The 13,559-nt window shown below is 35.9% G+C and overlaps 1 protein-coding gene and 1 long non-coding RNA gene across 2 annotated transcripts; both read right to left on the minus strand.

Annotated features, from left to right (window-relative positions):
* Positions 1 to 1,350: 1,350 nt before the first annotated feature.
* Positions 1,351 to 1,731, minus strand: LOC125480808 (cyclin-dependent protein kinase inhibitor SMR10). The gene has a single exon (XM_048591934.1). It carries the CDS (start codon positions 1,729 to 1,731, stop codon positions 1,351 to 1,353), a length of 381 nt encoding a protein of 126 aa, XP_048447891.1.
* A 4,499-nt stretch (positions 1,732 to 6,230) lies between these two features.
* LOC125480782 lies at positions 6,231 to 10,405 on the minus strand. The gene is made up of 5 exons (XR_007261041.1): positions 10,239 to 10,405; positions 8,010 to 8,292; positions 7,282 to 7,873; positions 7,062 to 7,153; positions 6,231 to 6,972 (listed from the first exon to the last, which is right to left on the minus strand). It is a non-coding gene; the product is annotated as an uncharacterized LOC125480782 (long non-coding RNA).
* Positions 10,406 to 13,559: the final 3,154 nt, after the last annotated feature.

Genomic DNA, 13,559 nt, shown 5'->3' on the forward strand with positions numbered 1-13,559 from the left:
TGATCTCTTTCGTTAGTCTGAAAAGGATCAAATCATAACCACATCTCTGTAACTCAATATAGTTACTGTCTGACAATAGACCCATAAGTCATCATGCCCTTTCAACATTTTTGGAAAGATGGCATCTGTTTAGTCTTTCATGCATTTGTTCGGATTTGAACAGTCATTGCCGTTCCCTTTTTGGGCTTGGCAGGAAGGATGTAATTTCCAGCCTACCACATCCTTTCGCCAATCAGTAGCCGATCTAGGCAAACGTTATGATTTATATTCAAATAATTAAACATATGCCTGATGACAAACGGTTTCAATTGTCAAACCGCTCTACCACTTTGTTTTATTCCAAGAAACCAATCTGCACTCAAAAGGTTTAACATGAAAATTGTAATCAATTGTTCCTGATACATTCCTTCAAATCTGTGTGGCGCATTCTTTGGTACATTAAAATTGCCAAATAATAACATCTGAAATTGGTTTTTCGAACAAAGAGATAACTAAAAAATTAATTGTCACCATGCGCCAAGATTAATATCATAATCATGAATCGTGATTCATATATAAAAACGGAAATATCAGTCAGTACTATGGTAAGAATATGATTCATTAGACAAGCAAATGCACCGCTTCACAATATATATGTCTTCGAATAGTCAATTAATATATGATATATAGGCAGCACTATTGTAATCAATATGCATAACAATATTGGACAAAAGGAAGAACATACAAAATTCTATCTCGCCAACATATAGCAAATAAACCAATAAACTTGTATTAAGATTGTTGAAAAATTAGAGTCTAATTGCTATATTAAATTACATAGAAAATTAAGAAATAATTCATGCAATTATATATCAAAATAATACATTGACGTGAGTAATCAATGTTAAATGAACATTTTATAATGGATTAGAAAAACCTAGAAAATACGTTCAAAGCAAGTGTTGGACACTTTGCCCTTAAGACAAGTTTACGCCTCACTATGGTGCTCATGGTTGATTGGCGCATATCTCCCAATATACAATGACCACGTTCTTGTAATAGTAGCACTCCAAATCATAAGGCTCCATGAACCACGATTGTGTTGAAAACTTTCTCATATGGACTCAATGAGACTCTCTAATATTGAATGCACTATATCTATGTATGATTATGTAAACAATGAAAAGTTCTTATATGATTATTGGGGGCTTCCCTATATATAGAATGTGAGATACCTATTTGGAAAAACATGTGACTATTAATGAATAGTCAAAAGTTGCAACACTTCATTTAAGTAGACATATTTTTCTACTAAAAGGCTCCCCTTCTAATTTCCATTCAATTAATAAATTTAATATAATAATATTATTATTAAGTTTTCCAAACACTTAAATTCTTCGCAGGAGTATTAGTACCAGTGATAACCATAAACAGCGATTCAAGATCGTCTGGAACCTTAAAAAAGTATTTTGATTTTGAAGGCCATAACCTCCTCAAACTTCTTCTGGCAGCTTGGCGAGGTTTCTTGGGTGCTGGTGGACACACTGATGGTAGTTGCTTCAAGGTCACGTGAGCAGCAGGTGACTTGGGTGTGTGGCATTCTTCTTCATGTTCCAAATGCAAAAGCTCCTCCGCCACTGCCCCCTCCTCCTCCTCCTTCTTTGTCTTTTTTAAAGCTTGTGGAATTGGAATGGCAACTCGAATCGGAGTAATTGGCCTGAAACGATCTTCTTCTGATATTTCAAGACCCATTTTTTTTCTTGAGAGTTGGGAAACTTTTTTTTGGCTGAAGTAGATTGCTGGCTAGGTCATGTGTTAATTAATAAATATTGTGGTCGGAAAAGGAAAAAGAAGGCGTGCTGAGGAATTCGAGAGGGTGTTATGATGGAGGGTGCTGAAAGAGAGGCAGATATCAACATGAAAGTGAGAGAGAGAGAGAGAGATGTGATTGGTGGTATACACACAGTACACCCAAAACATGTAAACAAAACTGCAGATGGGAATGATGAAAAAGTGGCAACCGAACGTGATAGGAGAGTGCGATGCAAGACAAGGAAATATTAAGAAATAATAAATATTTGCCCCTTCCCACCCAGCAAAATTTGAAGTTCTCATTTGCCCCTTTAACCAACTCCAACCCAAACACCTAAACCCAAATATTACCCAAAAAAGTCACCCAATGGTAAAAGACCTAAACCCAAAAAATTTGGGTTTTGATCCAAACGCAAAACCCAAATTTGACTTTCTACTTGCCTTACCCAAATGTGGAGGGGCCTACCTTTTAAAAAATAAACTGGCGGAAGTTGTGGGAAAGTGGCCCATAACTGCGTTCTGCATTACTGGGAACCTAGCTGCCCAACGGTAATATTGGTTTCAAACCGAGCCTTTCGATTGACCAAAAAAAAAAAAAAAAAAAAATCCGAGCCCTTCGATTTCTGGACTATTGATTCGCCTTTCGATTTCTGGACTATTGATTCAGATCAAACTCCTTTTTTCTGTTCAATCTTTTGATTTTGATAATAACGTCTATATTTGTTTTTTTCAAACCCATGATAAAAAATTCCAATTGCTGAAATTTAAATTTAACGAACAAAATAATAAAATGAAAACTTTAAAACGGACCCAATTCAAAAATTATCCGAAACTATATATATATATAATATACTCATTCATTTGTTCATTCATCTACACAAAATCAATTTCTTCCTCATATAATTTTCATATCCTTCTTTCTCCCTCAATTGTTTTTTGAAGATGTCTTTAGGATAAACTGCAAGAGGTCCAAATTGGAAGGAAAAAAAGAAAAAGAAAAAGAAAGATGAAGCTTTATGTGAGGCTTGGGGGGTTGGTTTCTGACGAAGGTGTTCGAGCAACAATCAACCTCTAGAAGTATTTTAGAATCGTGTGTAGTAGGGTGAGGCTTTACCTTCATATATCAATTTGTTGGATTTTCTGTTTATCAACTACTTGTGTTTATTAGCCCATTCCTGTGGATAATATCGTTTGTTCAAAAAAAAAAAAACAAAAAACTACTTGTGTTTATTTATGTGCAGGATGACCATGCATTGACCATATTTCAGAATGTTAATACAAAAAAAAGATTATTTAAGTTGCATCATGCTAGGAACATCTTGAAGGACTCCCTGACATGGGGAGAGCTACATGGTGTGCATGGAGAAAGATCATCTCAACCTACCTATGAGAGCACTAAATTGGGAGATGATGTAAATGACACCCCTAATTCTTCCGGAAGGCCGAGGGGACGAGACCAAGAAAAGGATACATGGCGAAGGAGGAATACATGAGATGCCCAAAATTCACCATATTCTACATGTATGGAGCGATTGGTTCAACATGGACCTCCTTCAGCCTTCAGGAGCAAATGTCGTTGGACAAAAAAGTTATGAGGACTCCATTCTGTCCAAGGACCTCAGCCAATATACTCCAAGAAAGAAGAAGTATTACCGTGATATGCAAGATGCAATTCTGACGACTCATAATGTACAAGAGTCGGGTTCAACCCCGCCGATTACTTTCCAATCCCATCACCAGGACAAAGCGAATGGTTTTAATTTATATGACTATCATTTAAGTTTTCAATTATTGTTCAAGTTTTTAGTTTATGTTATGGACTATTATTTATAATTTTGGCCTTGTTTTGTATTTCATGGTTACTTTTTCCATAAGCTCCACCAATTTTATTAATCATACAAATTGAATAGATTGACTTAAAGTACATAATTTCGCGACAAGAAAGCGTAGTACAACGAAAACACCCACGACTTCCAGAATAATTGTTGGCTTCTTGTGTTAACCTTGAATTAACGTGCCCAAGCTGTTGGACAATTCTTCCATTCTAGTGCATGTAATCTAGACTACCAAACCTGCCTGGAAATCCTCGTTGTTGTCCCTTGCGGAGGAGCCTCTGAAGGTCGGCTAGAGTTGGGCCTTGAAGGAAAGTAGGCTCGTAAATGGCCTCAATGGTCGCACAAAATATTTTGAGGCATTCAAGAGTTGTGAACTCACCTATAGTCTGCAATACTCATCAGTTGAATCAGTAGAGCACTTTGCATGTTAGATATACGTTCTTTCTTGAATATTACGAGGAGAATACGCATATGAAAAACCTAACCTTTAAAGTTGCATGTGTAATTCATAAGTAATTGGTACTACATAGAATTGTTATTGATGACGGCTAAACCCTAAGGCTTTTTACCTTTGGTTTTCAAAACTATTTTATTTTTCTCCTTGTTGCCAAGTTTTCATTAAAATCAATTTCAATTATTTTATGTCCTTTTATTTTAATTCCAAATTCCAAAACTTTTTCAAAACTTGTTTTAAATGATTAACTAAGGTAGTTTAAATACAAGTTATTCATATCAATCCATGTGAAGAACGACCTTGCAAAAGTAGGATTGTTACCACGCGCGAAAATAAGGATAAAAACACTTAAAAATACTTGCAAGAGAATAAGGTAGTTGTTTTATAAACGGCACAAAGCAAGGTCACTCTCCATAAGGATCGATACGAATAACTTGTATTTAAACTAAGCCTTAGTTAGTCACTGAAAACAAGTTTTGAAATTTTTTTGGAATTGTGAATTAAAACAAAAAGACATAAAATAATTGAAATTGATTTTAATGAAAACTTGGTAACAAAGAGAAAATAAAATAGTTTTGGAAAACCAAATGTAAAAAGCCCTGAGGTTACCCGTCGCCATTAACAATCCTATGTAGTACCAATTACTTATGAATTACACATGCAACTTTGAAGGTTTGGTTTTCCTTATGCGTATTCTCCTCGTGAAATTCAAGAAAGAATGTATATCTACTATGCAATTTAGATCAAATGTAAACATGCAAGACTCATTTAGCTTTGTGAAAACCTTTTGAAAAACCATGCAACCCTTAAGAGTGTGATATTCGCCTTAAGTGAACTAACAACTATTAATCACAAGAAGCCATACTCAATCCTCTAGTGATATTCCGACCGAATCCAATTAGTTGTTTAAACATCCTAATGGTGACCAGTCATCAAGACATATAGATAGTTTAAATACAATGATTAATAATTCAAAGTATGAATGCATAATTTCATAAGAAAATGGATAAGAAACAACATATTTGTGCTAAGGCTCATGGCCTCGCCCTAGAAAAATGAATTTATTAAAGAAAACAAAATATTATTATAAGAATGGATAGAAAACGCCTTGTAAAATAAAGTTGAATCTTTAAAAGCTCTCTAAGCCGAGTTCTCCAAAGTAGCTCGTAGAGAAACCCTAATGGCTAAATAGCCTTATTTATACAAATACACAATAAAATCATTCCTAGAAAAGGCCTTCTACAAACTAGGAAACAAAATAAAATAATAAAATAGCTAATAAAAGGTTTCCTATTTAAACTGAAATTCAGACTGTAGAGAAAATCAGACTTTTAACCAACCAAATCAACTCTGATTTAGTCCCAAAAAGTCTTTTATGAAAGCTGAAGACGTCATAAAAAAATCCTCATAATGAACTTTCCTCAAAATATGCCATCATGACCTCTAAAATGCCCAAAAGATCCAGAAACGTAAATCTGAAAAAGCTGCGCACTGGGACTTCTTTTCTTCACCACAATCAAACAGCTTGGAATTAAATTCTGGAATTTTGGCACATTCATCTTGAATGACTCACAAATATACTTCAATTGGAATTACTCCAAAATTCCTTTGTTTGATCACTTTAGGCCTAAAGTAGATTCACATGTCCTATAATTGAAATATAGAACAAAATATCAAAATTCAACCAAAATAACCAATAATTTATAAGAATAGTGTAAAATATATAGTATAATATTGATTCACTACTCAACATAACTGCTTAGGCGACAAAGTGGCAGTCGTCACGCAAAGGCAAATACAGTTGCGAGAAATATTGGGCGGCGCGCAAATTTTGTTGTGCAAAGCTCGTGACGTCAGACATTGTGCGACGGAGGAAAGTTCTTCATTTCGCGAAATGAATGTTGCACTGCGCAAAACAAAGAGCGACGAATGAGTGTTCATTGTGCGTGATACTCCAAGCGACGAAACTGGGGTTTGACGCGGTTACCCTTGCGAGACGGACATATAAGCTGTTGAAGTAAGATTTTAAAATTAATTTTTTTAAATGATTTTTATTTATTTATTTTTCCTTTTAAATGTTGATAATATTGTTTTATGTAGAAGTTAATTTAATGAAATTAAAAACATAAAATGTAAAGAAGAATATTGAATTAAAAAATTATTGAAAGTGTACATACAATGGAAAGAAATATTTTAAAATTTGAAAATAATTAAAAAAAAACTACAATATGTAGTTATCCACATCATAATTGCCTTCTGGTGGTGTTGGTGCTGCATTGGGGGGCTGAGAGGTGGTAGCTATTGTGGTAAGGGGCTAGGTGGTCATAGCTGCTATAGCGGGGGGCTGAGAGGTCATTGTTGGAGTTGGTTCAAAGTCGAGGAACCGAATGCTAGAGATTTGAAGGGTAAGACGAATTTGGTTCATCAAATTACTTTAGGCCGCAAGGTGAGACTTATGGGCGGTAATCTGCTCCTTTAGGTTCGCCACTTCAAATGTTAGCAATTCGACCTCTTATGTTCTTGCTTGGAGAAGGAGGTAGACGAGTCCCGAAGGCAGGCTTTTCCAAGCCCCCGGTGAACATTCCCTTGCCTATGACCGAGGGTCTGATCGAGTGTGTCTGTCATGATCTGAAAGCCCGAATCCTTAGGAGGAAACACCTCCTCGATTGGTGGGGTCTCTAGAGGAAGCTAGGAAGCCACTTCCTCCAGAATGGTCTAGCCCTTATCCACTGTGGAGGGCTAGAAAAATGAAAACAAACAAATTACTTTTAATATACATGTAATTAATATTAATACTAATTGGAATAACTTTCATGAAGCTGCTCTGTCAGCTTATCCCCGGGCTGTACGTATACTTCATTGAACATGTCAATCCCAAGAAACTTTGACCCCCTGAATAAAAAAAAAAAATTAACATATAGATTACCAATTGTGTAATAGAGAGTAAAAAGAATCAAAACTTAAAATAAATATATGGTTACCTTATGTCGGTCCTCCAACCTATAACAGAAGTATCGTGAGCCAGAGCGGTGAAGAAGTTTCTTCTTCGATCGATTGATCGAGTTTGCCTCCACTTTTTTCTGTTGAATTAAAAAAACGTATTAGTTTAGATATTTATAACAAATTAATGAAAAAAATTAAAATATTATTAAAAAATATAAAATTTTGGTTAAATAATATTGAAATATATATTATACTTACTAGGTATTTCTCATCTTGAAAATGGCCACAGAGCTACTCCCATTTATCCCAGCGGTCCACCAACTCTTTAGGGCACCCAACTGCTAGAGCGACCTCTGGACCGTCATATTTCTCATAATGCTTGTGGAGGTTGTTCTTCCACTGAGTGAACCTACTAGTGCAAACTCGTTGATGTACTAGTTTTGATTGGCATCGAGGTTCGCGAGCTTATAGTGATGCTGCAAAACTCAACAAATGAATAGTAGTTAAAATTTATAATATTTGCATACTTAATAAAAATTTAGTATTTGAGGTTGAAAATACTTATAGATAATTCATGAAGAACGGCTTCCTTGACTTTAGGTGGGATAACTTTCCATGACTCCCACATGAAGGGGCAATTATTCATGATAACTAAGCCAATGTCGCTGGCCAACACACTGTGATACTCCTTTGTTGCAACCACATGATGTCAAAGATCCCACATAATGGTGATCTTCTTAGTCGTGGTGTGAGTGGTCTATGAAGTCTTCAGAAGTCTGCATAGGACAAATTCTATTTTCTACCGAAAATTCGGTAGAACCTCCCCTAAAACTATAACATTTCCTAAAACCTGTAGACAATATAACAACAAAAATAACACATCCACCCAACAATTCAAAGACTTTATACCAATTAGGGACTTTAAAACAATTATAATCTAAATTCCAAATTGTTAAATTGAAAATACTATGAGAAAGATGCATTACCTATATAGGACCCCTCTCCATGGACAAAGGAAGCCTTACTAGACTGCTCAGCCTCCTTAGAACTCTGGGACCGTCGATGAGTCTGTCGGGCGCTGAGTAGAGGATGCGTCACCGAAGAAGTCGAAGATGTAGGAGCCGGAGACATTGTTGGATCGAAAGGCGTGACCGGAGACACACTCGTCGTGCCCATATCAAGTGGGATGGTGGCAGTAGCATTAGCTGTTGGAGAAGGTGTCTGACGGACCCTATTATCTGTCCGGTGGTTTGAAATTATGTTCGACATCTACAAAAACAATAAATAAAAAAGTTACAGTCCACTACTTTTAGTCAATTTATTATAATATATTACATGGCACATAATATACAGAATCCACCAACACCAACATGTTTTTGTTTATGTTTTGCATATAAAAACTATAAAATGTTTATAAAAAAAAACATAAGCAATGAATCCTAAGTAGCTGATCCGCTAATAGATCAGTAATAGACAAAGAATAGTCAAATATATAACATTTTCCTTGATACACACACACACACACACATAGATAAATTAAGTTTATCTGTTTTTGGGAAAAAGATCCAAAATCAAACTAAAACACCAAATCCAGTGAACTTATTTGAATATACAGCTACGACAAAACATTCAAGACAATAGCATATATGGAGGGACATGGTGTGAAGGTAAGTGGTTGGTTGGTGTAGGGAAACAAATAGCAAAATAGCATATAAATCAATTCAAAGCAATATTATCTATCCACGTATACACACACACACACACAAATATATATAGTACTCATTCCCAAACGAAAAATAGCGTTGAAATTATCTTCTCTAATTGTTTCACCAATCACAATTATCATCTAGCTTACTCAGTTTCCTTTGTCTCTTTCTTTTCCCCTTTATTTTTCTAATTAAAAACAGGCAAACCCTTTATCCTTTACTACCTATTCCAAGAATCTTTAACGATACATGTTAATAAAGGCTTTCCGAGCACCCAAACTGCTTAAAAAGCTCTCTTGCATTGACTACCATTTAAACATATTAATTAGACTCTCTGTGTTTTCAGTGCATGTAAGAAATAATTATCTGAATTATGGAATTCATAGTTTGTGACATAGAGGGCCTTACCTGCATCATATTTCTCTGCGCAGTATATATATTGTTAAAGCTGATCACCATAAAGAAAATGCATAGATGAACTGATAAGTGCAGAAATTGTAAGATTGATGAACTACCTTCAACAATTTCTTCCAACACCTTCTCATATGTACAACCGTTTAGGACTTCCTACTAGCTCATTCAATCCATAAACGTTTGCTCATTAAGCATTAAAATTTAAATTCTCTCTTAGATTTTAGTATGAGACATACCTGCGACTGTTAAGGGAAGCGAAGTTAATCTATCAGCCAAAGACAGTTAAGTAAACTGGAAACAATGTAAACTCTATTGATTAACACAAGGCTACTAAACTTTGCTACCGGAACTTGAAATATCTGTGTTTAGTATAAGATTCCAAATACCAAATGGTGCTGGCAATTGAGCAAGATCCTGAAATATCAGAAACTCAAGTTGTAGAACATTCTTTCTTCCGTTAACACATTTTAAAACTTCTAACCCACTCTCAAGTTTCAAAGTTTCAAAGTTTCAAAGCAAACCCTATATGTATCAGTAATGCTCTCAATTTGTGTGCTTGGATCACTCAGCAACCAAATAAAAAGAAGGTAGTTGTAAAAATATATTGAAATCATATTTGCACAAATCAAAAACTGCAATTTAATATGAAGAAAGAAATTAATAATCCCAGAAACCCAAATAATTTAGTATACAGATAATTAACCCCAATTCAAAACCGTTATTTGATCAGAACCCAATTCAAAACCCTTACCAATTTCCCATAAACTCCTTAGTGTGCTTTTCTCCTCTGGATCTGCCCCTCCTTCCTAGTTGCTAATCCCAATTCGAAAGCCCTATTTGATTCCCAATTCGATACCAAGTTTTGTTTATAACCAAAAAAATGAAAAAAAAACAAAAAATAATACAAACTCCGGATTCTCAATTCGAAAACCATAACCCAATATTCTCAATTCAAAAACCCTAACCCAGGATTCCCAATTCGAACCCTGAATCCCTAGTTGTTCTAATTAAAACAATCCAACAGAAAAAATGAAAAATTGCACTAATAATTAATTGAATTAAGGGAGAGTGAAATAAGGGATATTGGGTGCTTACCTAGTAATGTTGCGGTGGTGGTGAGACGGTGTGGCATTGGAGCACGGCAGCCGATGTCAAGTGCGGAGGACAGAGAGTGATAGAGAGATAGAGAGAGGGAGAGAGGGAGAGATTGAGATAGTGAGTGATGAGAGCAAGAGATGGAGAGAATCAAGAAAGAGAGAGAGGAGTGTGAGAATTGAGAGAGAGAGAGAGAGAGTGTGAGAATTAAGAGAGAGAGAAGAGTGAGCTTCGCAGAGAATGAGGGAGATAGAGTCAGTGAGCTTCTTCAAAATAAAAATGTGCCCAATTTTCACCAAAAGAATTAAATTTTTATATGTTTACACGACGAGGATGTTCTAATTTTCATTGGCGTCTAGTTTTTAAATAAAAAATGAATTTTTAAATATTTGCGTGACAAACATTTCCAAAACATCATCGCGCATATATATAAATTTATTTTATTTTTTGTTTAAATAAATAAAAAAAAAATTTGTTTAATTAATTTTTTACAAATTTTAATGGAAACTTTTGTTTGTATACGAAATAAATACCATTCAATGAATATCATTACATGTACATCACAAGTTTTCATTAATCCTCGTCTGAACTAGAATAAATATCATCACTTTCATTAGATTCAGACTCACATTCCTTGTCAGCATCGTCGTTTGCGTGCTCGGGTGCATTGTATCACGGTAGATCCCCGAGATTAATCATAATGGAGTTGATCGGCATTTCGATTTTAGGACCTCCGGCTACCTGATACGGTTCTTTTACAATAGTCATATCTCGCAGTGTATCTGCATCAAGTTCCGTTAAAGCCTCTAGTGTCAGCAACGTCACCATAATCGTCATCGTTACAGCCCTGTGTGCTCCATCTTCTGAACTACTTTTCATCCCCTCCCACCCTTAAGGTCATCGATATAGAAAACAGTTTTGGCCATCGTTGCCAAAATGTAGGGTCGTCGTTATACCAACATCTGTTAATGTTGACCGATAACAAACCATCGTCTCGCTTAACACCTCCAACCTTACGTGGGTTTGTATCAAACCAGTAACTCTTAAGCAGGATAACTTGATAGCGGTCTTTGTAAAGAAATTGTACAACACTTGTAAGTTTTCCATAGAAATCAATGTCTGCAATGTTTCCCGCACATGACATGTACCCTACTATTTTGCTTACATAGCTTGTCATCGCGATCAACTGCCAAAAACTTGATGACGTTTACATGACAACCGGAGTACAATTCTGCACTTAGGGGCCCAATAGCCAAGTTGTACAATTCTTCATGTAAGCGGGCGAATTCATGTCCTTCAATTTCTTCACCTAAATTAATGATGAAAAGTTGACGTGTTAATTTACCATTTACAATTATGAAAATAACCCAAAACACAAACAACTTACATTGTCACAAAACCAACGAGGAAACAATTCACGGTTCTTCTTGGCATATAAATGTGAAGGATGTTCCCGCTTCATCGACTCTTCATGCTTATCTAGGTAGGTAATTGTCTTTTTACAATTGTTAAGTACAAACCAATATGCTACCTCCACGTCCATTTTGGTAAACAACTCCCCTCTAATTGGTTTGCCAAATGGTTGTGCAATTTGGGTAAAAACAGAAAGTTTTTCACTTCTCACACCACTATCATTATTGCGTTGCTGTCGATTGAACGTAGTCTCAACGTCTTGTAGGTATATTGCAAAAAATGTAAGCAACTCAAAAGCGGCCCATACCTCCAAGATTGCTCATTTGGGCTTTGCCCTGTTCCGTACACTCTTTTTTAATTTATCCAGTAGTTTGCATCAAGAAACAAAATATACTGTAAAATTAGTCAAATCGTACATACATCACGAACTAAAGTATTTATGGCGATTAAATACCTTTCTAATGGATACATCCATCGATAGTTGATGGGTACGGCTATAAGTGCTTCCTCCGGCAAGTGAATCATGACGTGGATCATGCTTGTGAAGAAAGCTGGAGGAAATATTTGTTCAAACGTGCATAACACTTCAACATCGGACTTGCGCAAAGATATTGCAGTTAATTAAGAAAAATATATCGCCAACAACATAATCGACTTCACCACATCTTCAGGCAAGAGGTGTCAAATTCCCATTGGGAGAAGGCGTTGAAGTATCACATGCAAATCATGACTCTTGAGGCCTGAAAATTTACCTCCATCCACATTTGCATAACGGCCAATGTTTGAAGCATACCCATCCGAAAACTGTACAGAAGATAGAAACTGCAAAAACTCTTTCCTCTTATCCGGTTTCACCGAAAATGATGCAAGCTTCTTTCTAGCAATGTCTCTGTCCCTTGTCATCCATAAACTTGGCCTAATACCTATTTTTTCCAAATCGATATGAACTTTTATTGTGTCTTTTGTTTTTCCCTCGATGTCTAGTATAGTTCCGACTAGTGCATCAAACACATTTTTTTCAACATGCATTACATCGATGTTGTGTCTCAGTTTTAATTTAGACCAGTACAGGAGCTCGAACAACCTCTTATTGTGTGTCTAGTTCAAATGTGTGTCTGGTCGTGTTCTATTTACAAATTTGCCCAACTGAGTAAAATCCAAACGATTCATTTGAGCCAAAATTTCATCTCTTGACCATTTTCTAGGTTTTGGCCGAATCTCTATGTCGTTGAAGAAGGCTGTCTTGTTCTGACGCAACTTGTGGTCCTACGACAACCTTCTAAGATGCCTTAGGTAACAAACTTTTCCCACATGCCAACCAGACGTTATGTTCTCTTTGCAAAATGGGCATGCATAATAACCCTTAGTGCTCTGCCCAAACATCAAAGTGTACGTGGGAAAATCGTTCATAGTCCACTTCACTGCTGCTCGCAAAGTGAACATCTTCCCGGTAGATTTATCTTACATGGGAACACTATTTTTCTATAATTCTTTTAGTTCATCGACCAACGGTTTAAATAAACATCAATAGACGTGTTGGGATCTTCAGTTATCAACAATGTCATCATCATATATTCTTTTTCCATGCACTTCCAAGGCGGGAAATTATACGAAATTGCGACAATTGGCCAAGTGTTGTGGTTTTGATTTAGAACCTCAAATGGATTAAACTCATTTGTCGCAAGTCCCAATCTAACTTTTCAAGGCTCACGTGCAAAATCGAGGTACAGCCGATCAAACTCTTTCCATGCCTCTCCATCTGCAGGATGTCTCATAACATCAGAATCCACTCGTTTGTCCTTATGCCACCTCATGTTGATTGCAGTATGCGTCGACATATACAATTGTTGCAGCTTGGGCTTTAATGAGAGATAATGCATAACTTTTTGTGGAATCTTCATTGTTCTA

Source organism: the organism of the source record quoted next, unplaced genomic scaffold, assembly GCF_019419815.1.
Source record: "Pyrus x bretschneideri cultivar Hongxiangsu unplaced genomic scaffold, Pyrus_bretschneideri_v1 Contig36, whole genome shotgun sequence".
Taxonomy (NCBI): domain Eukaryota; kingdom Viridiplantae; phylum Streptophyta; class Magnoliopsida; order Rosales; family Rosaceae; genus Pyrus; species Pyrus x bretschneideri.

What these genes read in the sequence shown, in the direction of transcription:
- LOC125480808 (XM_048591934.1), bottom strand. Translation starts at nt 1,731, where the DNA reads ATGGGTCTTGAAATATCAGAAGAAGATCGTTTCAGGCCAATTACTCCG.